This window comes from Panthera tigris, chromosome D1 (genome assembly GCF_018350195.1).
Source record: "Panthera tigris isolate Pti1 chromosome D1, P.tigris_Pti1_mat1.1, whole genome shotgun sequence".
In the NCBI taxonomy this organism is placed as follows: Eukaryota; Metazoa; Chordata; class Mammalia; order Carnivora; family Felidae; genus Panthera; species Panthera tigris.
The window spans coordinates 94,967,403-94,994,619 of NC_056669.1; the positions used below are offsets into that span (position 1 = coordinate 94,967,403).

At 37.3% G+C, this 27,217-nt stretch overlaps 1 protein-coding gene across 2 annotated transcripts; it reads left to right on the forward strand.

Moving 5' to 3' along the window:
- Nucleotides 1-742: 742 nt before the first annotated feature.
- Nucleotides 743-27,217, forward strand: API5 (apoptosis inhibitor 5). Of its 2 annotated transcripts, none has more exons than XM_007082066.3 (14): nucleotides 743-918; nucleotides 7,891-8,052; nucleotides 9,187-9,280; nucleotides 9,763-9,828; nucleotides 10,764-10,915; nucleotides 12,300-12,506; nucleotides 13,209-13,313; nucleotides 14,227-14,316; nucleotides 15,627-15,808; nucleotides 16,990-17,083; nucleotides 18,064-18,120; nucleotides 20,045-20,121; nucleotides 20,628-20,764; nucleotides 25,078-27,217. In XM_007082066.3, exons 1-14 carry the CDS (start codon nucleotides 850-852, stop codon nucleotides 25,158-25,160), a joined length of 1,575 nt encoding a protein of 524 aa, XP_007082128.1. In that variant the 5' UTR covers nucleotides 743-849; the 3' UTR covers nucleotides 25,161-27,217. The 2 variants fall into 2 exon arrangements, with proteins under 2 accessions (XP_007082128.1, XP_007082129.1); XM_007082067.3 differs by having other exon boundaries at nucleotides 25,083-27,217.

The window sequence follows — 27,217 nt, forward strand, 5'->3', positions numbered from 1 at the left end:
CTAAGCTACTCACATTGCTAAGTACACCTCTCTCAGAAACAAAACAAAACCTCACCAATTCCTCTCCTTTACTCCATAATCCTTTTTTTTTTCTTAATGTCTATTCACTTTTGAGAAAAGAGCGTGAGCGGGGAAGGGGCAGAGAGAAAGAGGGGGACTGAGGATCAAAAGCAGGCTCTGCACTAACGGAGCCAGATGTGGGGCTCGCACTCATGAACCATGAGATCACCACCTGAGCTGAAGTCAGACGCTCAACTGACAGAGCCACTCAGGCGCAGGCGCCCCTCCTTTTAGATATGCTTTATCTGAGTCGGAGTAAAAGAGCCAGGGAATGTTTTGTAACCGTTGGCTGTGTATATTCTGCACAAATTGATCTGGCTTTGAAATTTACTGTCTATTATAGTTTAATGTTTCAACCCTGAAGCTTTCCCATCCCTCATTCTACTTTTCTCCCTTTAAGATCAATTTTCTGGATGATGGGAGATCTTTTAAGAACAGAAACGCACCTTTGAGTTTTCCTCTGTTTCCCACCAAGAGCTCCTCGCCAGGCACAATCCTTCAAAGGAGCCTGAGCTAATTTAATCATCATTGCCGCTTTTTGCACCGCCAAGCGTTAGAGGGCGCTAGAACCTCAGACTGTGATTGGCGCTCAATGAAGGCCGCTCCCGGCGCGCAGATCTTTACGTAAACGTTGGGGGCGGAGCCGCCCTGAGCGCGGTGACTGGCGGCGGCACTGGCGGCAGCTGGAGGCGTAATAGTGCGGGTCGCGGGCTTGGAGAAGTTAAGAGGCGGCGGTGGCGCCGGGGACGACGACGACAGTAGGAGCGGGCCCTGGGCTTGTCGCTCACCATGCCGACCGTAGAAGAGCTTTATCGCAACTATGGCATCCTAGCCGACGCTACGGAGCAAGTTGGCCAGGTAAGTCCCCGAGAGGCCTGCAGGGCCCGGCGCTCCGCGGCCTCTCGAAGGCGCTCCCTGGGCCGGGCGGGGGCTCCTGCTTCGCCCTCCCGCGGACTCCCAGCGGCGCCCGCTGTTTCGTCTCGGTGGGCCCCACTGGGAGTGTAGACGCCCGCTTCGCCGGGGAGAGCGCGGGTCCCGGTCCCAGGTTATTTCTCTGCCTCCCTTGACCAGCCTTTTCTCACCGTGGCGTTTCCTAACTCAGCCTCGCCAGCCCCCCGTTAATTGTCGTCCCGAGCCTTGCCCCGCATATTGCTTTAAGTCTTTCTTCTTTGCGGTGGACTTCAGCCCGTCGGAAGATTAAGATTGAGAGTTCTCGAGAGGTCAGAAATGTCTTTCTCGAAGCAAAAACAAACAAACAAACAAACAAAAAACTTGCTATTAATTTAGGAAGAGTGTTTAGCGGACAGAAGTTTGTGAAAACAGAAGAGGGGCCCTTTTACCCAGATTTTAACAAGGACTTAGATTTCGTTTATTCAGTACATTTTTGAGCGCCAGGTGCTGTGCCGGGCGCTGGAGGTACAAGACAAAGTTACTGGTGCTCTCCGGAGTGTATCTTTAGTGAGATGGACTACCGATAAATAAGAAAGATAGGTCCGCCACCACCCCCAGCCCCCCTCCCCCCCATTGAAAAGTGTAGTACAGAAAATATAACAGAATCGTGCAGTGGCAGTGGGGAGGGGCGGGGAAGAGTGCAGCTTTAAATAGAGTTGTCTGGCAAGAGCTCTCCGCAGTGTTTGCCTCAAGACACACAGTTTCCGCAGTGTTGAATTGTCTATGCAGGCTTTTTTGTGAGTTTCAAGTACTGGAGTACATTGAATTTAAGGAGTTGGGGGTTGTGTGTGTGTTTTCTTAGGAAAAGAACCAGGCTTTCCCAGAAGTAATCTTGGTCATTGTCGTTAGAAATTCTATGCGTATCTTTTCAGTACTTAGAACTTAATGTTATTCATCTGCTTACCCATCCCATGGAGTAAGAAGTGGAAGATCCTATATATAGTCTCCTAACGTTATCAGGGCTGTGGCAGCCCCTCCCAGCCCCTTTTTCTGGACATGTGTAATTCAGGTAAATCTTTTTAGAGCTAAACAACAATAAAGTTGTGCTGTCAGGACCTTAGTTAATCTTTATCTAGAATTGTAAATTTACCAGTTTGAAGTACTAGATCATTTTCCTTCGGTACATATTTCCATTTCAGTAGCAAATTTTGACATCATCAGTCAGAAATATACTCACTGTGTTGTAGACAAACATAGAGTGGGTGTTAGGTCAATACTGAGGGAGAAATTTTCTACCGGTTAAGACAAGATTGGGAAAACTATGATCAGTCTTGTTTTGATTTTGTTGTTCCTAGAAAGATGTGGTAGTGAAGAAACTCTCATTCATTGTGACGGAGTTGAGGGAGATTGTAGCAAATTGTTGTCCCAAAAACTGATTTTGTTGCAGATCAGCAGAGGAGATGGGGTAAAACCTACAACAGTGATTCTCAGTCAGTTTGTAGATGCTGCTCTTCCAAAGAGGTATATCAGGAATTTTTTAGGGAAACTTAGAAACTATATACACAGTCCAGTCCCATTCCCCCAGCCTCATTCTTTGCTGGATAGCAAACCGTTGACCGCCATCTACTATGTTAGGGCAAACAGAAGCGAAACTGGAATTTATATATTCGCTATGAATGATTGAGAGTTGCTCACATTTTTCTCTTAATGCCATCTTTAATCTCTTAAATATATATACATATTTATTTATTTTGAGAGACAGCACATGGGGAGGTGGGGGCCAGGGGCAGAGAGATAGGATCCCAAGCAGGCTCTGTGCTCACAGCACAGGCTTGATCACCTGACATGTGGCTTGATCCCAGGAACGGTGAGGTCATGACCTGAACTGAAATCAAGAGTCAGACCCTTAACCAACTGAGCCACCCAGGCGCCCCTAATGTCATCTGTAGTCTTAAATACCAGGTAAGATTGAGAGTTCTCCCTCAAGAGGTCAAAAATGTCTTTCTCAAAGTAAAAATCTGCTTTTAATTTAGGAAGAGTGCTTAGGAGACAGAAGTTTGTGAAAAACAGAAGAGGGTTTGTTTTTTTTTCATGCAGACTTTAATGAAGGCCCACAGTCTCATTTATTCAGTACATTTTTTTCAGTGCCTACCGTGTACCAAAAACACTGTGCCAGGTGCTAAAATTTTAGCAGGATTCCTTAGCACAGTGGGAGCTCAGTACCTTCATGACACTGTAGTGACAGCTGTCAGGCAGCTATTTGAGACGAAAAGCCCTGTGCATAATTAAGGGTAGGGATTTTCTCAGCCTCAAATAGTGAATTCTGGAAGGACTGAAGCATAATGGCTACGAAGTCTGCTCTACTGTATAATAACTTCAACCTTTAGAGAAAATTCCTAAAACTTCTCACCAAAAAAGATAGTGGGTTTCATGACCCTGCATGTGAATTTTAACTAAAAGCAAGAGGCAACTTAATGGAAGGAACACCACTGACAGTTCTTTAAGGAGAGAAAGTCTTTACATTCTTAGTGTAGCAAAGCCTGACTTCCATGTTAACTTAGGTTTACAGTCAAGGGTTAAGGTATCCTGGCAGGTACCTATGTGGACATTTCTGAGACGATATATGAGTTTTTAGTCTAGAACTTCCTTCTAACATTCATGTTCGTTTTCATCCTTTGCCAAAGAGCTGAGAACCATAGTTGGTCTTGCTGCTGCCGCCGAGGGGAGTACCCTCTTCTCTACTGTCAGAGAGTAATGCTCTCTGAATACATCAGGAAAAGCCCAAGTCCTCCGAGGTTTTCAGCTAATTTTCTCCAAACAGATTATTCTCTTGATGAACCTCCTTGGCACTGTGTATTCATTTATAGTACTTCATATTTGTATTTATTTCATGTGAGGGCTTTTCTTACTCCCTTATTAAATTTATAAAGTCTTGAGGTTAAGGGTTAAATTGTCTTTATTTTTTTTTCTCCTTGCACTGTACCTTCTACTTCGGTAGACATTTTTTCTTTAAAGTTGAAGAAATACATTAAAGTTGAGAGAACAGATCTAATTAATTGTATATAACTATATAATTATATTAATAAAGTTAATAATTAATACAACTAATATATGTCCTACAATCACATATAAATGTAATTATTGTTAATGTGTGTATATATACATGAAACAAAAACCTGTTTACAAGGATTATCTCTTGGGAATGAAGGTGAGAACTTTATACACTCACACATCATATATGTGAACCATGAGCATGTGTTTTCTAATAAGCAAACTTCAAGTGATAAATTCTAAGTGATGCATTATTTAACACCTGAAAACATTTCCCTCCTTTTTTGTACCTGCTATTCAGCTTCCCTTCCCCCCACTCTGCCTCTGCTACTCCTTCAGGTCTCCTTGCTCTGCTGAGTGTTCCTCTACCTCCCTAATCCCCTTTCCACTGTGCTCTGGCCATAATAAAGTAAGGTGTTGTCCATTAGTATTTTACATTTGTTTCTAATTTTTCCGAATTTACTTAATTTTTAAATGTAGATATTTAGTTTTGTATTATGTAGTCAAAAACTTTTTTAAGTTCAAAAAAATACCAAATATCTGTGAAGGGACTGGGGCGGTTAGGCTGAGCTAATAAGATCAATATAATGCCTGAACCCTGATTTCTCCTTTGTTCTCTTAAACGGGAGTACACTGGCTCTTCAGAGTGGAAAAGCATAAGCTTGATTGACTTCTATTTCATGAAATACCACTCTTTTGGTGCCTTTTTTTCCTATGATTAAGCTAAAAAACACAGACCAAGTTCATACTCCTTCAAAAATCTGTAAAAAGTTGGGTGATGACAGATGGTGACTACACCTATTGTCATGAGCATTGAGTGATACGTAGAATTGTTGAATCACTGTGTTGTACATCTATATGTCAACTATACTTCAATAAGAAAGTGTTAATTTTGTGTTACAAACTAGATTTATTCATTGAGGAAGAAGTAATAATATAGCTTTGCATATCCATTTTATTTTTATGTCATACTTGAGAAATATGTTTGTTGAAACTATAAACTTCTCTAAAATAATTCTTTCTTGCTTAGAAGCTGCATCCTGGTCCCAAACATGGCTTTACCTGGCATGTAACTGATCACTTACATATATTGGTTGTGTTTTGACAATCACTATCACAGACTTTTTATTTTAGAAGGTATATGCTGAATGTGGGTCTAACTGTAGCCTTTTATTTTTACTTGAAAATATTGTAGTTTGCTTTTTTTTAATTATATATTAAAGGATACACAAATGGTTTTAGGAATGTATTCAAATATTTACAATTAAAATTTGTTAGCATCACAGTTATCTAGCAGAACTATGCAGTTGTAGTGGAAGAGAAAAAATAAGCCGTGGTGTGTAGTACTTGGAATACTTTATTATGGTTACAGTCCCCCTGTCACTAAATCACTGCGATCACTGAGAATATCACTTCTATTGTGTTTCCTACTTGGAAAACCAGAATAACTACTTTAGGGAGATTCTGTAAAAAGTCTTGTCCCTATGCTACAGTTAAAAGACAAAGAGCTGGCAGTAGAACATTTTATTTTGTATTACATAAAGGGTAATGAGTTTGAAGTCTATTAGTAATGTTTATAGAAATTATTTGATATGGGGCGCCTGGGTGGCTCAGTCGGTTAAGCGACCGCCTTCAGTTCAGGTCGTGATCTCACAGTCCATGAGTTCGAGCCCCGCGTCGGGCTCTGTGCTGACAGCTCAGAGCCTGGAGCCTGCTTTGGATTCTGTGTTTCCCTCTCTCTCTGCCCCTGAGCCGAAGTCAGCCGCTTAACCAACTGAGCCACCCAGGCGCCCCGGTAGATTTGATTTCTAATTTGAATTTGTAAAAATATTTTAACTTTCCAAAGAACTTTCTCTGTTTGGGATGCTGCATCTCCATTAACATGCCTGTATGGAGCCTATATTTAGGACTCAAATTTTGCCTTTGATGGTCCTAAATCTGGCAAACTTTCTTTCTCTCTTGCTTTCTTGACTAAGATCTCAGAACTTAAAGAAGCTTCATATTAGGCACAGATCTTGACTTTAGAGCCTGTCAGAACTGTGTTCAAGTCTGGATCTGCTACTTGTCTAGCTATGAAGCTCTGGGCAAATTATTTCACTTTCTGAGCCTTGGTTTCCTCGTCTGAAAAATAGGCATAGTGGTAACCCACAGTAACCCACCCATGGGTTTACTGTGAGGCATGCATACAAGGCATTTCTCAGTACCTGGTAGGCTTTCAGTAAATGTCGCTAATGATTCCTTTTTATTCTATTCCAGATGGTTTTTTTCCTTGACAAAAGGATGAATTGTTTGAAGTAAGGTTTCTTCATTTAATTTCAGACAATGTAAGGAGTTTCCTCAAAAGGCTTTAGAAGTAAAGCTTTGTTTGAGTTAAAGGAAATTGGACTGTGATACCCTGTAAAAAGTAAGGATGTCAGAACTGTTTAAAACTTTGATTTTATGAAGTCTGTCTAGAAGACATGAGGCAAACCACAGGAATGTGAATGGTAGAGAAGTTAGCCATAATTTTTCAAACCTTTGCAATAAAAGTATGTAATATACTTTTGAAGTAGTAACTCCTGAAGACTGATTTTGTTCCTGCATTTTATGAGGAAACGAACCTAATTCAGAGAAATTTTTTGTATTTAGGAGTTGGTGTTATGTTTAAGATACTAAAATTTGTCAATCACTTGATGGAATTTTATGTTTTTTAGAACTAATTTTTAGAATTTATGTTTTTTAAATAGGTGGCAATTTATGAACTTTTAAAGTTACCTAGTATTTTTTGTAGAATATATTAAAACCCATACCTCTAAAAGATCTAATCGTGACCATAGCCTTTTGACATGAGAACACTTTCTAAAAGTCCTTGGGATTCTACTGTGCCTTAATAACTTTGTATTTTGCTTTATTTATTTTAACGTAGTATTGTCCATAAAAAAGAGTTACTATAAAACTAAAGTTTATTGGATGTTTATTGGCTATTTTACTTTTGAAGGCATGAGGTATCTAAAGCACTTCGAGCATTGCTGTGAACAGAGTAAACACTATGCCATATACACATTAGGTGTCATTACTATAATGTTTACTGTTGTGCAGTAATTAGAAGTTTTACCCATATGTCCAAACAGAAGATGTATCTAGAGTCTCAGTGTTTATTACTCTCATTTGCCAGTTTGTTCACTGTCATTTAATAAAAGAACTGGTTTGAAGGCAAGTGTGTTAGGGGGATTGGGAACTTGTTGACTCTTCAATGATGAGTATCTGAGGGAGAGCGCTTCTGAAGTTTTTTGGTTTTTTGTTTTTAATAAGGAAACAAATGAGCTTTGAATGTATTGTTGTAGTAAAAAGTTAAATATGTTACATTAGAATCTGTCTTAATCCAAAATTGACTATCTAGAATGAATTACTGTTTTCATATCATAAAAATATGAGGCTAGGGGAAAAAAAGCTTCCTAACCTTTCTGTTACTACTTATTTTCAAGATTGTATTCTCTCCCTATTCACCAAGGTGCTAATTGAAAACATAAGTATGATTATGTAAATGTAACACAATTCTTTGAGAATTCTACAATATTCATTATAGTTTTTAGCCATGATACAGTCACAAGATTGGGGTCAGTAATCACTAGAGTGAAGTTGATGCATCTACAGACTACGTGCTTTTTCTATTTAAAATTCAAGTTGTCCGTCTCTCTTCCCCAACTGATGAATAATGCGTGGGGGGGGGGGGGGGGCAGGGAAGAAGATGTTAGAAAAGTAGGTGTCCAATTTAAGCAATAGAACTGCAAAAATAAGTCCAATTTTTTAGCCTGAGTAAAATTTTAGTAATATAAAGCAGACTTAAACAAGTTTGTTTAGCTTCCCATCTTTAAAAAATTGTTTCTTCTGTTTTATTCTTTCTTTCAGCATAAAGATGCCTATCAAGTGATACTAGATGGTGTGAAAGGTGGTACGAAGGAAAAAAGATTAGCAGCTCAGTTTATTCCGAAATTCTTTAAGCATTTTCCAGAATTGGCTGATTCTGCTATCAATGCACAGTTGGACCTCTGTGAGGATGAAGACGTATCAGTAAGTGTATGATTGATGCTTTTCAGCGAGCTTTCAGATGTCTCACTTGCCGTTCGCAGACACTTTCTATATGTAGCTAATGGAACTGACGTAGCAGTGGTATCAGTGCCCAGGAAGTCCTGCAGTGTGTTTTGGTGTGATGCCATGCTGAGGCTTAAACCTACATGTGAGAAAATGTTTTCTCTCTTTCACCAACTTTCAACTGTGAAAAAAGTGTAGAATCACGAAATACTTTGTTTTGCTTATCGTTATCCACTGTAAAAATGGGTTGTGGCTCACATTTTTTCATAGATTGTTATACATTGTGCACATGAAATTAGACTAATGTTAGTTTTCAATCAATTTATACTTGCTTAGATATTTAAAATATTAAGTATTAGATTGTATAGCTTCAACACCCCTAAATCTGGTGCATAGCAGAAAAATAATTGGTCTGTGTAATAATTACATATGATTACTAGAATAAGAAAAAATAGGTTTTCCTTGGAACGGAATTATATTAGCATATCTGGCTGCTGATACAGATTCCTAAGAACTTTCAACTATTACCTCCTGGCTTTTCAGATGCAGTTAGTGAATCGCCAACATTCCATGCACAATTTGCTACATATAACTCCTCCATTTTTTTTAAACTATGCCCCCCCAAAAAATACAAATAAAACTTAAAGTAATAAATAAGCCAAGACCACATATTTGGAATTAAGTACGTAGTATATATTCACAAATGTTGTGTTAAGTAGTCAATAGGGAAATTTTAAAGTAAATAGAGGTACTGGATATGACTTTGCCTCTCCAGGGTACTGCAGTATATGCCCAAAGGTAGTAAAAACGCAACAGTAAACATGTAATCAGTATATAAACTGTTGTTTATGATCTCAGATCTGTCTGCTCCAGTCAGTTCATTGGACTTAGCATCCCTTTTCACCACATTTTGTTTTAGTGATTCTGTGAAGCTCGAATATTAAATTGGAGCAAATTATTTCTAAAACTGCGAGAAGCCTCATGTTTTATATTTTGGTGACTCATGCCCCTAATTATGGTTTCTCTCCAGTTTTAGTTTTCTTTAAAGATTGGGGTTGTTGTTTTTATTGATGATAGTATTTGGTTAATTTTTTTGTTTGAAATCATGTTCAGATTCGACGGCAAGCAATTAAAGAGCTGCCTCAGTTTGCCACCGGAGAAAATCTTCCCAGAGTGGCAGATATACTAACCCAACTTCTGCAGACAGGTAAGAAATTTTATTATTACCCTCTTATCTAAACGTAACTTCCCTTTGAAATTTAGCTTTTTTGTTTTCCTTTTTGGCTGAAGGTACTACTTTTGATAGAAATTAAAATTCTTCTTTTCATTCAGTAGTTTGAAGCTGATTGGATTGTGATTATCTAACTCCTGGTGTTGTTTTGTTTTTAATTCTGTTCATAAAGACATAGTGACTGGATTCTTTTGGGAATTTTGATGCATTGTGATTTTTTGTCCCAGTTTCCTGTAGCTTTTTAATTGTACTGTCTTAATGTAAAAGCTTTCCTGGTGTGAGATCAGGTTTTTCTACCTTTATAGGGAAGATGTATTTTCTTGGTAGTTGAGAAGAATGCTTAGTTATAGGTCTCCTCTCAATGTAATCTGTGAGAAACTATGTTGAATCTTAGGTTTGAAAATGCAGCAAATATTTTTCATTCCTTTTATACATTGTACTATTTTTTCTCCATCCAGATGATTCTGCAGAATTTAACTTAGTGAACAATGCCCTGTTAAGTATATTTAAGATGGATGCAAAAGGTAAGCCCACCACTTGTTCTGAATTGTGCTTGATGTGTTAAAAAAAAAAGTTGGGGAGCGTGGCATTCCTTATTAAGGATAAAATCAGATTCATCCAGAGATCTATTTCATAAAAGTTCTGAGTGTTCTTTAAAAAAGCTGCTTAGCACAAGATATTTGTGACGTGAAAAACCTAGCAGAAGTAATTGCAAAAACACATCAGACTTTTCCATTAGAAATCTGTTGGAGGGGCGCTTGGTGGCTTAGGCAGTTAAGTTGTCCGACTTCGACTCAGGTCTTGATCTCATGGTTTGTGGGTTCAAGCCTCATGTCAGGCTCTTCGTTGACAGTGCAGAGCCTGCTTGGGATTCTCTCTCTTTCTCCCTCTCTTTCTCTCTCAAAAATAAATTAATACATGGAATTTAAAAAGTTGTTGAAAACTCCCTTTGCCACATTAAAGAAATTCTCCAAAATGCCTGGGTTTATTATTAATGATTAAAAAGTCATTCTTTTTTTTTTTTTTTTTTTTTTAATGTTTATTTTTGAGAGAGAGAGAGTGTGTACACACAAGTCGGGTAGGGCCAGAGAAAGAGGGAGACACAGAATCTGAAGCAGGCTTCAGGCTCTGAACTGTCAGCACAGAGCCTGACACCGGGCTCGAACCCACGAACCGTGAGAATATGACCTGAGCCAAAGTCGGATGCTCAACCAACTGAGCCACTCAGGAGCCCCCAGAAAAGAAAGTCGTTCTTAAACGGATTCTGAGTCCATGAACAAAGCATATGATTACTGTTATAGTTGGGGCTATAGAAATTTCAAATTAATTTAGCCAGAAACCGTCATATTCAGGATGCTTATTAACTCACTGGAAAATAAATACTGTTAAATGAGTTAAACAGAGAAACTTCATTACAATATAGAATTGATTTGCTACACACAACTATTTTGTTTTGCAGGGACTTTAGGTGGCTTGTTTAGCCAAATACTTCAGGGAGAGGACATTGTTAGAGAACGAGCAATCAAATTCCTTTCTACAAAACTTAAGACTTTACCAGATGAGGTCTTAACAAAGGAAGTAGAGGAACTTATACTAACTGAATCCAAAAAGGTAAGCTTCAGTCATCATTCAACAGGACTCCTGTAAAGCAAAAGAACATATTTCAAATTGGTAGTATTCATTAATGTCTGTAGCTTTTGTATAAAATGATACATCCCATTAGAACCACTAAAGAATGTCAGGCTTTTCTTATATTGTATTTTGCACTTTGGTCACCAGTAATGATGAATTGGCATATTGATTTAAAGGGGTGTGATCACATTTAAATCTTTCATGGGGTATCCTCAAAATTTATGCATTCTTCAGGACTCTGTACAAGTAATTTCTTTCAGGAAATTTTACCTAATTTTTACCCCCTCCCCAATTTTAGGATATTCTCCTCTAGTGTTCTGGATCATTTCAAAATGAAAGTGAAACACATTGAAGTGCCTGTTTTCTCATCTTACCCCATGACACTGTAAGCTCAGGAGACCATGTTTATTTGTGCTCCCAGCGTCTAGCGTAGTTAGAGACGCTAAGATTCACAAGATGTGTCACAGCTAACTTTGCACTCATAAAGTGCCAAAGTTTGGAGATCATTATTTTTATATATATGTTGAGGAGAATTCAAATTTTTCTCTAACAGCACCACTCCCTTGCTTACTGATGAGATTTCTTCAGTGAGAGCGAAAGGAGCAGCTCTCCAGCTGGGAATATCAGTATCTGCTCCAGCTAGTAATCTGGTGGAGTATGTAAGGATTGCTTGTTTCTTCAGTCAGTGAACATAAAGACTTAGACCCACTCATATAGAGCACTCGAGACTTACATGGTCTCAGATTTTGTATACAGTTGCCATATTAACGTGAGCAAGCTGCTTTTATTTATTTATTTTTAAAGATTTTATTTTTTTAAGTAATCTCTACACCCAGAATGGGGCTCAAACTTACAACCCCAAGATCAAGAGTCGCATGCTCTACTGGCTGAGCCAGCCAGGTGCACCAAGCTGCTTTTAAAGTCAGGAAACTGAATCTGATTTGACAGCTGACTATAGAATTTTCAGGGTTTTTTCCCCCCTCTTACCACCCCACCGCCTGCCCCCGTGAAGAGCCTTTTTAGATATTCTTTTCTTAGCTATTCTCCTATGAAATTTTAATGCCACAGATATACTATATCTATTTATTCACTGTTTGTATATCTGTGCTTCGTACATAAAGAAGAAAAATTTTCCGAGAACCACATTTTGCCCCTCTGGAGACAGTGTTGTGCCCCGTTGAGAATGCATGATGTATTCTAAAGCTAAATTTGACTGAAGCTAGAAGCTGTCCTCTCATCAGTATTTCAGAAATATTAGCAATCCACTTTAGTAACTGAAATAAATTTGCTACAGTTTCAATATTGATCTTTCTTTCCCATTCAAGTGATAACAATACTGTTACTCTGAATTGTCTCTTTGCAGGTCCTAGAAGATGTTACTGGTGAAGAATTTGTCCTGTTTATGAAGATACTATCTGGGTTAAAAAGCTTACAGACAGTGAGTGGAAGACAGCAACTCGTAGAGTTGGTGGCTGAACAGGCTGACCTGGAACAAACCTTCAATCCCTCCGATCCTGACTGTGTGGACAGGCTCTTACAGTGCACTCGGCAGGCAGTACCCCTCTTCTCTGTGAGCTCTTTGTTTTACATAGTTGGTATTTTGATTACTCTATTAGCGTATATTTCTATGGATTTTCACTTGAGGGTTCTCCTCAAACCTTTGCATATAAGTAGTAACAGTGGAGTGAATATTTACTGGGTGGGGTTGATGAGAGCCCCAAACAGCCAGAAATTTCTTTCAAGTCTTGCTTAGAGACTTTTTAAAGGTCAAGAGCATTTTGCATCATAGTTTATGGTTTGGCTGAGTTTCTAAACCATTTGGTTTAGTAATTTAGCTTTTTTTTTTTTCTTAAATTTTGTAACAGATTGTTGTTATAGGTAAAAACGCTCTTTATCTCTGGCTTTGTGCTTCTCTGCTCATGAGTCTTCTAGGATGTGCATAGAGTAGTTTGAAAAACACAATTTAAAGGACTCTTCCTTTTTTGCAAAATGTACAGTCTGAAATTCAACACTAAAATATCCCCTAAAATTTGACCTGAGCATTAAGGAAGAGTTTGAAAGTCTGCAGATGTCCCAGTGCTCCAGATGACGTGGTAACGAAGTGTGTATTGTCACAAGGTTATTCCTGGAGTGCTCTGGGGTGTGTGCTGTGTTGTAACTACACTGCTTGATGCTGTGGTGCTCAGCATTTGTTGAATGACATTCTGTTATTACATTTGAAGGAATATTCCCCCCTTTCTTTGACAACTCCATGTTCTTTGTATTTTTGCAGAAAAATGTGCATTCCACAAGGTTTGTGACTTATTTCTGTGAGCAGGTTCTCCCTAACCTCAGTTCCTTGACTACCCCAGTGGAGGGCCTCGATATACAGTTGGAGGTAGGAGAAAATGTCTGCTGTTAGTACTGAAAAGACATTCTCATATTCTAACATAAATATAAACCACTAACTTCGAGATCTGATTTCTAAGAGAGTAAAGTTGTGATGGCTAGCTAGTAATCTATACCAGGATTAATCACTTAGGAATGGTTTATGGATTTAATGAAAGTTTGCTGCATTGGGAAAGCACTGCCTATAATGTTCATGATACTCTCTATTTTTGTAGCCTTAATACTTTTAAATAAGGTATTTAATTCATGATTGCTCCTCTCTGTATCTATAATCGATAGAGCCAGATTTAAACAGACTAACACAAAATATCTTTTATCCCTTCTCCAATATAATTGACAGCTCTCTCCTTTGTATCTCAACTGTAATGTACATTCATATTTTTTTCCCCACAACACGTATAACATTTACATTTATTTATCTCTCCACATTTAACTGATGCATCTCTATATCCCCAGGATCTGTTGTGGAGTCTGATTCTGAAAGGCACTTAATAGTTGTTGAATTAAGCTGAAATAATGGAAATGTATATGCCATTCTCCTCTTAGGTTTTTAGGCCAGAGAACAGTCCTACTGTGTACTGACACTATCATTTGCTTCAGATGTCCTGGGTTTGGCTTATTAGACTGAGATGGAGTACAAGAGAGGTGGACCCCAAGAATAGTGGCAACTACCAGTGCTTTGAGTTAGTGTCCAGAGACTAAATTTCATAGCAAACAAGGCCCACTCTAAATATTCATAAGTAATTATTTGTTGTTAAGAGTTCTTCCTAGGTGTTTCTTCATAGTACAATATTAAACTGTAACAGAAAGCAGCCTTAAAAGTTATCTAGAGTCATTCTTACTTTACAGCCCTTGCCCATTCAAAAAAAATAATACTAATAGCAGTGAATTGTGTGTTTTAGGTATTGAAACTATTGGCAGAGATGAGTTCATTTTGTGGTGACATGGAAAAACTAGAAACAAATTTAAGGAAACTGTTTGACAAGTTATTGGTAAGAGCTTTTTTCTTTCTTTATGGCGTAGTCAGTATATAGTGTGGTGTAATTTCTAGAGAATCAGCTTTTGAAATTCAGATTAGGTAGAATAATTCTAGCAAGTGTTTTTTAGTTGCTCAGGCCACGTGTTATCTACTTTTAAAAGAAAATCTTTGACCTCTCTTCTGTTGATATTTTGCATAAAAGATAATACAGGATTTATATAGTAGGTCTTTCTGTTATTCCTTTATCAAAATTTTTTCACATTTGCTCCAAGTCACCATCCAGGTTGCTGCCCAAGGCCAAGTAGCTTTAGCAGCCAGGAAGTAAGGTCATTTAAGTCATAATTGTGGAGAAAATAGGCCACCTGATAAAATCATTATCAGCATCACCAAGTGATTTTCTTGTTGGATGTGAGCAATTGTGTAACTGACACCGTGAATGATAAACATCAGACCTGTAGTATGAATGGACTCACCCCACATCCTGTGCTCTCTCTTCCAGACCTGTAACACCTGCTGGGGTGTTACAGCACTCATATTGAATGCCTTTGGCAGTACTTGGAATGTGAGAGTCAAACAGTGTGGGATAATGTTCAGAAAAGATTTTTGGAATTAGCATAGTAAAGTGATTAAAAACATCAATTTTGTGAGGCGCCTGGGTGGCTCGGTTGAGTGTCCAACTCAGTTTCAGCTCAGGTCATGATCTCACGATTCCTAAGTTCGAGCCCTGCATCAGGCTCTGTGCTGACATTGTGGAGCCTGCTTGGGATTCTTCCTCTCTCTTTGCCCCTCCCCTGCCTGTGCTCGCTCTGTCTCTCAAAATAAATAAATAACTTTTAAAAAATGTATCAATTTTCAGTGGCAAACTTAGATTGAATCCTGACTCTTCAGCTGACTATTTCATCATAGAAAAATTATCTAAGCTCTCAGAATTTCAATTCCTTCATTAGCATAAGTGCCTAATAAATGTTAGCTACTTCATTGTCAGCAGTAACAGCAGCAGCTATGACAGGTTAACATGGAGAGTTGACAGGCTGGATCATTGATCTAATAGGTAAAAGGGACATCTTAACCTAAATTTCTGATGTTGGCAGTTTTTAACACTTCATGCCTTAAAAGGGTGCAGCTATGACAGGTTAACATGGAGAGTTGACAAGCTGGATCATTGATCTAAAAGGTAAAAGGGACATCTTAACCTAAATTTTTGATCTTGGCAGTTTTTAATGCTTCATGCCTTAAAAGCATGCCCTTCATTTACCTCATTATATGTTAATAATTAGAGCATTTCCAGTAGATTGCAAACATCTTTGTATTTCCATCTCTTAGGAATACATGCCTCTCCCTCCAGAAGAAGCAGAAAACGGGGAGAATGCTGGTAATGAAGAACCCAAGCTACAGTTCAGTTATGTGGAGTGTTTGTTGTACAGCTTCCACCAGTTGGGCCGAAAACTTCCAGATTTCTTAACAGCCAAATTGAATGCAGAAAAGCTCAAAGATTTCAAAATTAGGTGATGTATGATTGAAGTGGTCCAATCCCTGGCAAAAATGATAGCTATCTTGACACTCCCTTGGTTTTGTTTTTGTTTTACAAGAGTTCTCTCTGCACCCTGCTTTACCCCAGTAGAACAAAATGGAAGATCCACAAAACAGGAATGTATACAAACCGGTGGCATAACATATCCACGTAGGAGGAAAGAACTTTTTCTAAAACGGCTCTAGGTCTCCTTACTTGCTTTATGATCTCCAGCAGATTCCCAGTCTCTCTAACTGCCCACATTTTCCTCAGCAGTTACATTAAATGATAAAGCACCTGCCTTGTGGAGTTGTGGGAATATTAGACAGTGAATGGAAACCTTGGCACACGCGGGTACCCCATAACCTGGAGCTGCTATTGTTGATGTCTTAGAGTGTTCTGGAGGAGCACCACCGGAGAAATCATAAGTGATTATCATGAAGACACTTTGTATGGAATCATTTTATTAACAGCTTCACATCTTATAATTTTAAATGCTTGTCCACTGTACCATCTGTTACTGTCCTCTACTCTTGGGTAAGGCAGAGGTTTAGTACTTGGTGAAGCATTTGAGAAGCAGCAGCATGTTAAGAAATTACTCCGAAAATTAAATAATGCCAAGTTGTTAAGTGGAGTTCCTAGAAGTCAGCAGGTGGGGCTACGTACTGCCTCTCTTCACGTATTTGGGAACAAACTTGAAAAGGGAGTTACTTAGGACCCTTTGAGATTTACATGAGTTTGTAATAAACTCTCAGATCTGCAGTTTTGTTATACTTTTAACTGGACCTTGAGGTGTAAACAGGTCAAACACTGTCCCTTGTTGGCAGATAAAAACATAGAGATTAAGTGATTTGTCTGAGGTCACTTGACCTTCAATTGGCCAGTGAAGGAGTAGAACCCAGGCCACCTGATCCTAATCCATGCTCCTGAATGGTTCACTGACCATGCCTTGCAGGTAACATAAAGAGCACAGTGCTACAAATCTTACTCTTGCCAGGTTGAGTGTGGATTTATTACCATTTTCGATAAAGGAGGACTGCTTTCATTTCACTTATTTATGTATCTCTTGGGATCATGTATTGATAACTTAAAAATTAGCTATAGTGTAAGATTCTATGAGTTTAAAAACAAAGTTGAAGTTGTGATTTGCTAATTAACCAGTACTTCTTTATTTAGGCTGCAGTACTTTGCCCGGGGTCTGCAGGTTTATATCAGACAACTTCGCTTGGCTCTGCAGGGTAAAACAGGCGAAGCCTTAAAAACAGAAGAGGTAAGAAGAGTGGATCACATCTTATAAGGAAATTTTTTTATAATAGCCAGAGTGTATTACAAATTCAGGCTCAGGGGCACCTGGGTGGCCTAGTCGGTTGAGCATCTGACTCTATTTTGGCTCTGGTCATGATCCCAGGGTCGTGGGATTGAGCCTCGCGTTAGGCTCTGCTTAAGATCCTGTCTCTCTCGCCTCTGCCCTGCATGCGCGTGCGCGCACACACACACACGCACACACGCTCTCTAAAAAAAAAAAAAAAAAAAAAAAATTCAGACTCAATTCATATGTTGAAATGTAACAGGTAATACAAGTCTATGTTGAAGATCCCATGTTAGAAGATTGTCTGCAGATTTAGTTATTTACTAAGTTATATTTTCATATTTTTATCCTTGTTGAAATGTTTTGTTGAACGTTTCCAAGTTTGTAAACAGTGCTACCAAACTTAGATACATACCAGTCTTTTGCTAGGGTCTCATTAGCACATTTTGTTCAAATATTTGGTTGACATTTGTGATATTTAAAATTTTACCTTTTTGATAACCAAATATCAATTTACATTGAAAAAAAGATTAAATTGCCAGTTCTACCCCAGACTGTATGTGTATGTGGCAGGGATTTTTGGATTTCTCTGATTTCACCTATTTTGATAAATCTTCACCCCAATCCTAATGAAATATTTTAAGTTTTCATTATGTCTTCATCTAACTTAAACTGATGATTTTTAAAATAACTCCTATGCACATATGACCTGTCCCTCACTCATTTTTTCAGATAAATGGTAGAAAACACTTCAATGTTCTAACCTATAAAGGGAATATAAGGATTATTTGCGTTCTTTGCCATCTCTGCACTGGTTGAGATTAAAAAAAAAACAGGAATGAGAAGAAATGATTCTGAAAGAGAATTGCTCTAGTTCTATATGGGAATGGAATATGCATCATGAAAGTTATTGGCACTTTAATTTTGTTTTCCTTTTGCAGAACAAGATTAAAGTTGTTGCATTGAAAATAACCAATAATATCAATGTTTTAATCAAGGTAAGTCTTCCTTTCTTACCCAGTCCTCCACTAGAAAGCTAGTGCAAGAGGTTTTATCCATGTGTCTTTAGGTCTATTATGGTACTGTTAAAGGGAAATGCCATTGTATTCTAGATATTTGGCCTTTTAAAACTTTACGCTTTTTACAATACCAAGTGACATTTCTATAACTATTATGAAGTCATACATCGTTTTATTTAAAAGCTACTGCAGAAAATACTGCAGAGGGAGACGTGCAGATTTTCTCTGGCCCAAAGCATTGGAGCAAATACATTTAGATTTAGAAACTTCACTGACTTAAGTTCTGGTGGTCTTAATATTGTGTCCTTTCACGTGGCCAGTAAAATTCTGCTTTGGTTATTCTAAGCATGGACAAGTCTGTGTGGTACCTGAGATGTTTCCCTATGGTTCTTTTCTGTTAACTTATCTGTGTAATAAATTGAGAGCTGTCTGTACTGTAGACTAAGGTGTACCTTACCATTAAGCCATAAATACCCTTCAGTCCTATTTATCCTCCCCAAGCATCCATAAACCTAAACAAAAGACAACCTGAGAAAAAAAAAAGAATCACAACAAAGTAACCATCATTTGTTCCTACAAGTTAACTTTCTTGTTAGCCAGCTGGGAAAAAGAAATATTCGTTAACAGAGCACAAACCTGACAGTAACAAATTAAGACTAGTGGTATACCTTAACACCAATCTGGTAAAGATCTCATGGAATAAATACTTTTTTATCAGAGGAGAGGGAAACTTTTCAGAGAAAGCAACAGGGAGACATTGAAGGATGAGTATCATGGTGTCAACACTCTCCTCTCCTAAGGAAATTTTTATAACAGCCACCACTTATTTCGAACCTTAAATACAAATAATAATTTCAAATAGTGAATTCATATATTAAATGTGAGACTTTTGAGAAATAATTTATATACATCTCTGGGTAAGTTTAAGGTATACAGTATGGTTGGTAGACCTGTATGGTGAAATGATGACCACGGATAGATTCAGCCAACATCCATTTTCTCCTATGGATTACAGCAAAATCCCTTTCTTATGCTAAATCAGTCCAGCTAGAAGTCTCAGGCATTTTTGATTCAAAGGACTTTACATTGACTAATTCCTTACATTTACCTGGCATGGTGGATTTAAGTTGTATATAGTAGGATGTGGTCTTTTGTAGTATATTTAACTATGGAAGTAAGTCAGTTTACTTTTATCATATTTTACCTACATATAGGTAAAAAATAAATTAAAAAACGATTTTGACACGTAAAAATCAGAGTAAGGCTGATAAGAAATGTTAGGTAAAATACTAAGAATAAATATATTTAGAAATGTATCCAAGTTACATGAGGGTATCAGGAGGTTAGATTATTTCAGTTCTGGATTGCTTTAACATTTAAATTCAGCAAACATTTGCATTATTACATATTGATAATTTCTTATTTAAATCTTGGGGGTTTTTCCTTTATTGGTAATTTGGAGATATTTAAGAAGAAAAACATGATTAGCCAGGCCTTTAGTTTTGTTCTAATTTTGAACTGTTTAAAAGTCTGCAAAAGCAAATGCAGGCTGTACCATTTTTTTCTGTGAAAGCACCTTGGTGACTGCCTCTGTGCAAAAGAAGTGCTTATTTATTTACTTTGTTTATTAGAGTTGATACATTTTATTCTAGAACTCAAAATAATCATCATTTAGAAAAGACTTAGCTACAGTTTCTGAAGTGATGTACACAAAATAACATTAATGAAGTGTAATAGATGGAATTTTAAAAAATTGTTTACTTTTTCTGTTGCAGCTTTTTTTAGGTGAGTAAGAAGGATAGATTAAAGTTTCCTCTCCTCAGTTGTGTCTTTAAGATGTCTCCACATTATTTACCCTCACCACCAAATATGTTACAAATCTTGTCTCATTTTGTCTTTTCAGGATCTCTTCCACATTCCTCCTTCTTATAAAAGCACAGTAACATTATCCTGGAAACCTGTACAGAAGGTGGAAATTGGGTAAGATATATTTAAAAGAGATTTGAGTGTTCTAATATTTATGATTTATAAATATGGAAATCTCTGACTTTGGATATTATATTTATTGCACAAAATGGTACCTTATTAAACAATCTTAGTAAGATGTTAAAATATGACAATTAGAAGCATGACTTAAAATATAAAGTCTGATTGCAGTATAAACTGGTGGAATACATTGCTGGAATGTTCAGGCTTCTCTGTACTCCTGTGGCATAACAAGGCTTCTGACAAGTTTTATAAACTGAGTCCCTTGCCTGTATAGTTCTTGAAGCTACATATTCCAGATTATTTTAAAGCCTTGTAAATGCCTTTTGCCATTGTTGCATAATTAAGGCACAGTTAATTTGATGACATCAGAACATTATATCCCTTTTTCTGATGTGACTATCATCTTTAGGATGTCTTTTGACCAATATGCTAAATTACATGTGTATTAATGGCCTCTGGTAATAGAATTTTTTTTACTGCCCTTCTTACTGTTACAGGCAGAAGAGAGCCAATGAAGATACAACTTCTGGTTCACCACCGAAGAAATCTCCAGCAGGACCAAAAAGGGATGCCAGGCAGATTTATAATCCTCCTAGTGGGAAATATAGCAGCAATTTGAGCAACTTTAATTATGGTGAGCGTTTCCGTTTGGGTACAAGTAATATGAGAAGTTAGGCAGAAATTGTGTTGTACTTGGTTTTAATTATTAATTGTGTGTAGTAACATATATAATGGCTCTTTCCAGTGACTTTTCTGAGTTAGCTTGGGGAACTAGAGCTACTGGGGAAACGAGCTACCCCATTCCTTTATAACTCTCTCTTGTAGACTTACTGAATTAAGCATACAACACTAAGAACTTGGAAAAGAAAAATATTCCTCTTGTATTCAGAGGAGGGAACCAAAAAAAAGGAAGTTGACATGAACCATCCATTCCTCGTTTTCCCTGTTGTAACTTCAGGGCAAGACATTCTGTGCATTCTCCCTCAAGGGTAGATACAGCTTCTAGCAGATATGATGATATTAATGATCCTTCTTGGACCTTATCTGCCTACTGCTTGTCCTTCCCATCTTCTTAACTACTATGGAAGAAGTCCTAGTAGTGGAGTCAGATGTTAATGTATCACCGGCAAGGAAGATGTGTCCCATTGCGGTCTCTCCCCACTGCCCAGGGTGCAGTCTCCCTGTTAACTTTAGCCACTGGTGCCAGGAGGCTTCCCTCCAGTCCGTTCTCTCCCAGTGCTGTGGAAGAAGAGCAGTTTGTTCCATATTGACTTGTATCCTCATAGATCCTTTCAAAGAAGAATGGATGAAAACATCACTGAGTCACCTCCTTAATCTTGTTTAAGAAGACAAATCTTAATAATACTGGCAACCAAATGTAATTAGGATTGGTCTTATTTACCAGTCAGAATTAATTCTGCAGTAATTATCTTTAAAAAAGTACATTCTGAAACCTGTAACTCTATAATTGTTTCCAAGGTGAGATAATTCTGACATTAAAGTCTTCCCACAGTAGCTAAATTCCTTTACTACCTGAGCAAACAGCTTACGGAAAGGTGATTTTTTTTAGACTGTGAAATGAACCCTTCTATTTGTCAGACTCCGGCAAATTTAGCGTAGGAAAGATCACTGAACTCTTACTACGTAAATGTGCATCTCTTAGCCTCTTCTCTTACTTGAAAAATCGGGATAACAGAGCTCTTAAAAACTTCAAATAAGAGAGGGAAAATACCCTCAAGAATATTTCTGCAGACATTTTGTAAATGGAAAGGATTCTGTTACTTCATTGCAACAAAGATCGTCTTCTATTGTTTGTATGATTTGTGGTGTCTTTCAGAATTATTCTTAAAATCCACAGTTACCTCAGATACTATCTTCATTTGACTTAAATGAAAGTAATCAAGAGCTATGGCAATACATAGAGAATTGTATTCCTTTTCACTTGGGCAAGTGAGTTACTCTTGAGTTGCTTTGAAGATTCTGCCCTGTGAAACTCACTGCCTGTTTGATGGGGAGAATCAGATGACATAATGCATGTGGAAAAGAGATATGAAAAATGCAAAGCCTTAGATTATGATTTTTTTTCACTATCATTGTGAAAAAAATCTCTGAGTCACTTACAACCTCAGTTGTACCATAGTCCTCAGAGTAATATGGGCAAAACAAGCATTCCTGTTAATTGTGTTTTGTGTCTGGTATTACAGCCCCTGAATGTTCCTAAAGGGGTCAACCTTGTCGTTGGGGTGCTGGTCATAAACAGAACTACAAAGAAACTAAACTCTCATCTTTTTTTGGAAAGTAGTAGCCAAATTTCTGCTAGCATTTTAGATTTCAAAAGTTGAATGTTAACAGGTTATAGGTATTCTCATAGTAGCAATTTCAAGAGTTTTCTTGGCTTTCTTTCACCCATTCCATTGAAAACAGTTCTTGATACTACAGATGAGATTTGGTGGGCCTATCTACCTCAAGTTTTTTCCCACCTTTTTTATGTCCTTCCCTTAGGGAACTGAAAAAAGAAGCATGTTGTATTTTTTTTTTTTTTTTCTGGGATGTCACTGTTGCCTCAGAATTGGAGGAGAGAACATGTTTTATTTTCTTAATGCCTTTTAAGACATAGTTTGTTAACCACCATAATTCCACTTTCCTGTGTCAGCCACACTCTTGTTTTATTTTTCGAAAGGCTGGTTAGATGGCTTTTTTTTTTTTTAAGTCATGTATGCTGAGGGGTTAGGAAATTGACTCCTTTTGGTTATTAGAGAACCAAGTAGTATTAATACTTATTACCTTATTACATTGAAAGAAATAGGCTGTGATAGGCCTGAACTTGTTCATCATAGAAGAGGAACCAGAATTGCAATTGTTCGTTGAGTCCAGGCAGGAATATGTAGCCATTTTTTTCCTTATCCAAGTTTATCACTTTATTAACCAAGGTCTCTTACTTGCTTTATAAACATTAACTCAATTCAACTTCTTGGTGCATTTTTTAATCAAATTATTTATAAACACCTGCCCACGTTTGGTTTTCCCTCCTGCACATATTTGTTCCGTAACCCAGAAGTACTAAGCATGATATATTTTGTGACTTGTGTCCTGCATATTTTACCTTTTTAGAATGTAAAAATAACTTTTAAATCATAATTGTAGCTGGGAGCAGTGGTTTTTTTAAGTTAGTAATGTAAGCTTGAAACCACTTAAGAAATCATGCAAATGCAGAATGGTGCCTCAGGATAAAGCTCTTCAAAAAAAAAACTTTTTTTTTTTTTTTTTTTTGGAGACTGAACTGTAGAAATGGCTACATCCATTGCAGGTCAAAAAGAAATAGTAAGACAAGATAACCATGTCAAACAGTATCTTCATACAATGTATGTAATATTCTCATTAGATATGGCTGAATAATAGAGGGCAAGTAACCTAGTTCTGCACATTAAAATTGATTGAAAAACAGTTGAAAGGGTGAGTTTTAGTAGTCAGTTTACACGGAATAATGATACCTATGAAGATAATTTCTTAAGTGTGTTGTTAAATTAACTGAGAAATGAAGGTTTTATAATGAGCACGATAGGGGGAAAATGTGCCTACATCTGCATAGATGAGGCCAAGTCTTAGAAATGCTGGAGTTACAGCATACATAAGGGTTGCTATACAACCTGATGCACTCGTTGCATTTCTGGGAGAGTCTTACTTACCCCCAGACCACCTCTGATTTTCTCAGTATGTTCAGGGAATAACCAACATGGTGATTTCATTTAAATGGCTTTCAAACTGATCAGCTCAGAAAAATGTGTTGGGGCAGGAAAGATGACTTTGAAACAGATTCCATGCTATTACACATGTAAATGTTGGCTAAGCTGGGGAATGATCCAGTTAGTTTTCTAACTCAGAGAGTTGCTGGAGGAAAAAAAAAGACATCAAAACATTACCCAAATAAGGTATCTATATTTCTAGCCTTAATAGCAAAAAAAAAAAAAAAAAAAAAAATGGATTGCAATATGGACTTAATAGGAATTTTTCAAGCATCCATCCAACATTATGGATCCAAAATGGCAACACCTGGTGGTTTTCATTGCTCCTAACAAGACTGCTGCAGTGAGGAAGTTTGAAGGTTCAGTGAAGAGATTTGATTTCTGGAATTAGAAGTTTGAGACTCGTGACTCATTTATGTATAATCTAAAGTCCAACCTTGCTGATAACTTCAATCAGTTTTCTTCACTAGAGGATTCCTTTAAGGAATATTTCCCTGGAACTATAAAAGAGATTAACCAATGAATCAAAGACTCATTCTACTGTATGACACAAGTGACTTGATTTTTTAGCAAAAGATAAGCTTAATTTACATTAATAATCTGAATACTGTATACAAATCACCTTTTGGGCAGCTCATGTTAGCTGATAAAGTAGTGAGAAAAGCTGTTGGCATTTATATCGGCATTTTTGTGAGTCCAGGTGCTTGAAATACCGCAACCAAAACAAATTGCCTATTCACTGCATTTCAAAGGTACATTTTTCAGTCTAGGTTAATTTGTCAAAATTGATCATTGATAATTTAAGCTATTTTGTTTGTACTCATGGCACTAGCTTTTGAAGGCCAGTGGCATTTTTGTTAATTCCACATTAAGTATAGAATTTTTAATAGTTTAATTATCTTCAGTAGTGATAGGCACACCAATAACTAAGAAATGTAGTTACAACGTTATCACTTTGAAATATCTAGTTTTGGGGTACATTTAACTGAGTACCTACTTTGGATAGATTTGGCACTTTGCCATCGTGCATTAGTATGTATGTTGCTCTGGTTTATGTACACATTGAATTTGTAGATGAGCAGAATACCAGCGCTGCTTTTATAGAGTCTGCTGCTACACGCAGAGCTACGAGCTACATTTCTGCTGCGTTTGCTGTACCATGAAGTCCTGAGCAAGACCTAAACCCTTGTTCGCTTTTTCGTAGAGCAGAGAGGAGCCTTCAGGGGAAGTAGAGGTGGCCGAGGTTGGGGAGCACGAGGAAATCGTAGTCGGGGAAGACTCTACTGAATAAGACATCACATTCTTCAGCATTGTCATGAGCTTAATATACTTAAATTCTACTACTCATTGGATTGCCGGGGATGTCCCTTTAAAAGGACTGCTGCCTTCAGCTAAAAACTTAATGTTCTTTATACCTTTGTATGTATGATCTACTTTTGTAACAGACCATGGTTGTGTCCAAGGTAAAAACCACAGTGATATTTTTGGATGCTTTGTTCACAATCTTGACTTGTTTTTGCAATATCATTATTACTCAAAATTCATATTGTGAATCTTTTACTTTTAACATCTTGGTAATTTGTTATTGAAAGCTATTCGAGTCTAAAATGTAATGAAATTCAGTCCATTTCTGGTAACTGGTAAAGATGATCAGTTGAAAGTTTACGGATTTCCTCTACCCTCTGTCTTTTTTTTTTTCTTTTGCCCAATATATGGAGAAGAATAATGGTCAATCTTAACATTTTATTTTCATTGTTTTTTAAATAAAGCTGCTAGGCATTTCCTACCTAGTGTTATAAAAGCAAAATACTTATCAGCTTTCTTAAAATGTAAAAATGACATTACATTTTTAGGAGGAAGTAAGTTACTTTGCACTGCTTACTTAACTCTTCTCCATATGTTGCGATACTAACTTTTGACTATGGGATCTTACTATTTGAATAGAAATGTGTATGTATAATATACATACATACATAAGCATATATGTGTGTGTGTGTATATATATATATACACACATGCTGTGAAACTTGACTACGCAACATAAATCATTTTTTAAAATTCCTGGAACGGGTAGTCTTTGACACGGTGATGATCCTTTTAAGAATGAATCCATTATTAACTTGTTACCTAGATTTTCCTCCCAGTAGTGAGGGATTTTGAGTCAGTTGCACTTACATGATTATTGTTATTTAAAACTAAAAATAAACAAAGGCTGCATTTTCAAAGATAAATTTGGAGATCCCTGCTGGAGAAATACAGCCAAAATATTGAATCAGATGTACATATAGGTTTCTACAGGATGAGATAGAATAATTTAGAATTGGGGGATTTAATAACCAGGGCAACCCAGGAAAAGTGACTTGAAAACATGGTGTACCAATAAGTAAGGGATGCTCTCTCGGTTTGCTTTTGCCACTTTCAAGATTTTAACTTCTCAGGTTATTAATCAAAATTATTGTATAAGTTAGCTAATAGAATCTTTAGGTTAAAACAACAGACGGGGGGTTTGTGGAGTGTTTAATGTCATGGGCATTTTTAGTAGCATAGGCCCTTTGCTCTGCATTTGAATGTTTCATATATTTTTGTTCCACAGTTAATCTTCCCTCCCCCAAGTTTGCTATTCAGATTCAATGCCTGAATGACATTTTCTAGTAGTTTGACATATTTTTTGAGGAATAGTTTGTGATTCCAATGCAGGTGTCTTCATTATTGTTACCTCTACATTGGGGAAAAAGCAAAACCCCTTTGTTGGAATTACTGCACATGTTTATGGGAAAAATATTTTTGTTAAAGACTAGAATGATACAAGTGAGCAAAAGAAGTTGGTCAGCTTGACTATGGAGTGGTGGCAATAATCTCTAAAACATTCCAAAAGACTCTGAGCTGAACCTAAGCTCCCTTGGAATCTGAACAGACATAGGAACAAGGAATTGCATTTGAAAACTGTGACCAGATAGTCTGGACCTCAGAGGCATCAGCCAGTGGCCTAAAGCCATTTCAAGTACAGAAACTATTGGGACTACAGCTATATAAATTTGAACATTAAGTGTAACTTTTCCTCTTTTTCTTTTTTAAAGCATATTTGTAAACTCAAAGCTGAGCAGATGTAACTTTACTTTCTCAAGTTTGACACCGAGTTGATTATGTTCCTTCCTTTGCCACCTCATTGTTCCCCTTACCTTTCCTAAGGCAATAGTGCACAACTTAGGTTATTTTTGCTTCAGAAATTTGAATGAAAAACTTCATGCCATGAATTTTTTTCTTTTGCAAGACACCTGTTATCACCTTGTTCAAATGTAAATGTTCCCTTATGCTTTTGAAATAAATTTCCTTTTGTAATTTTG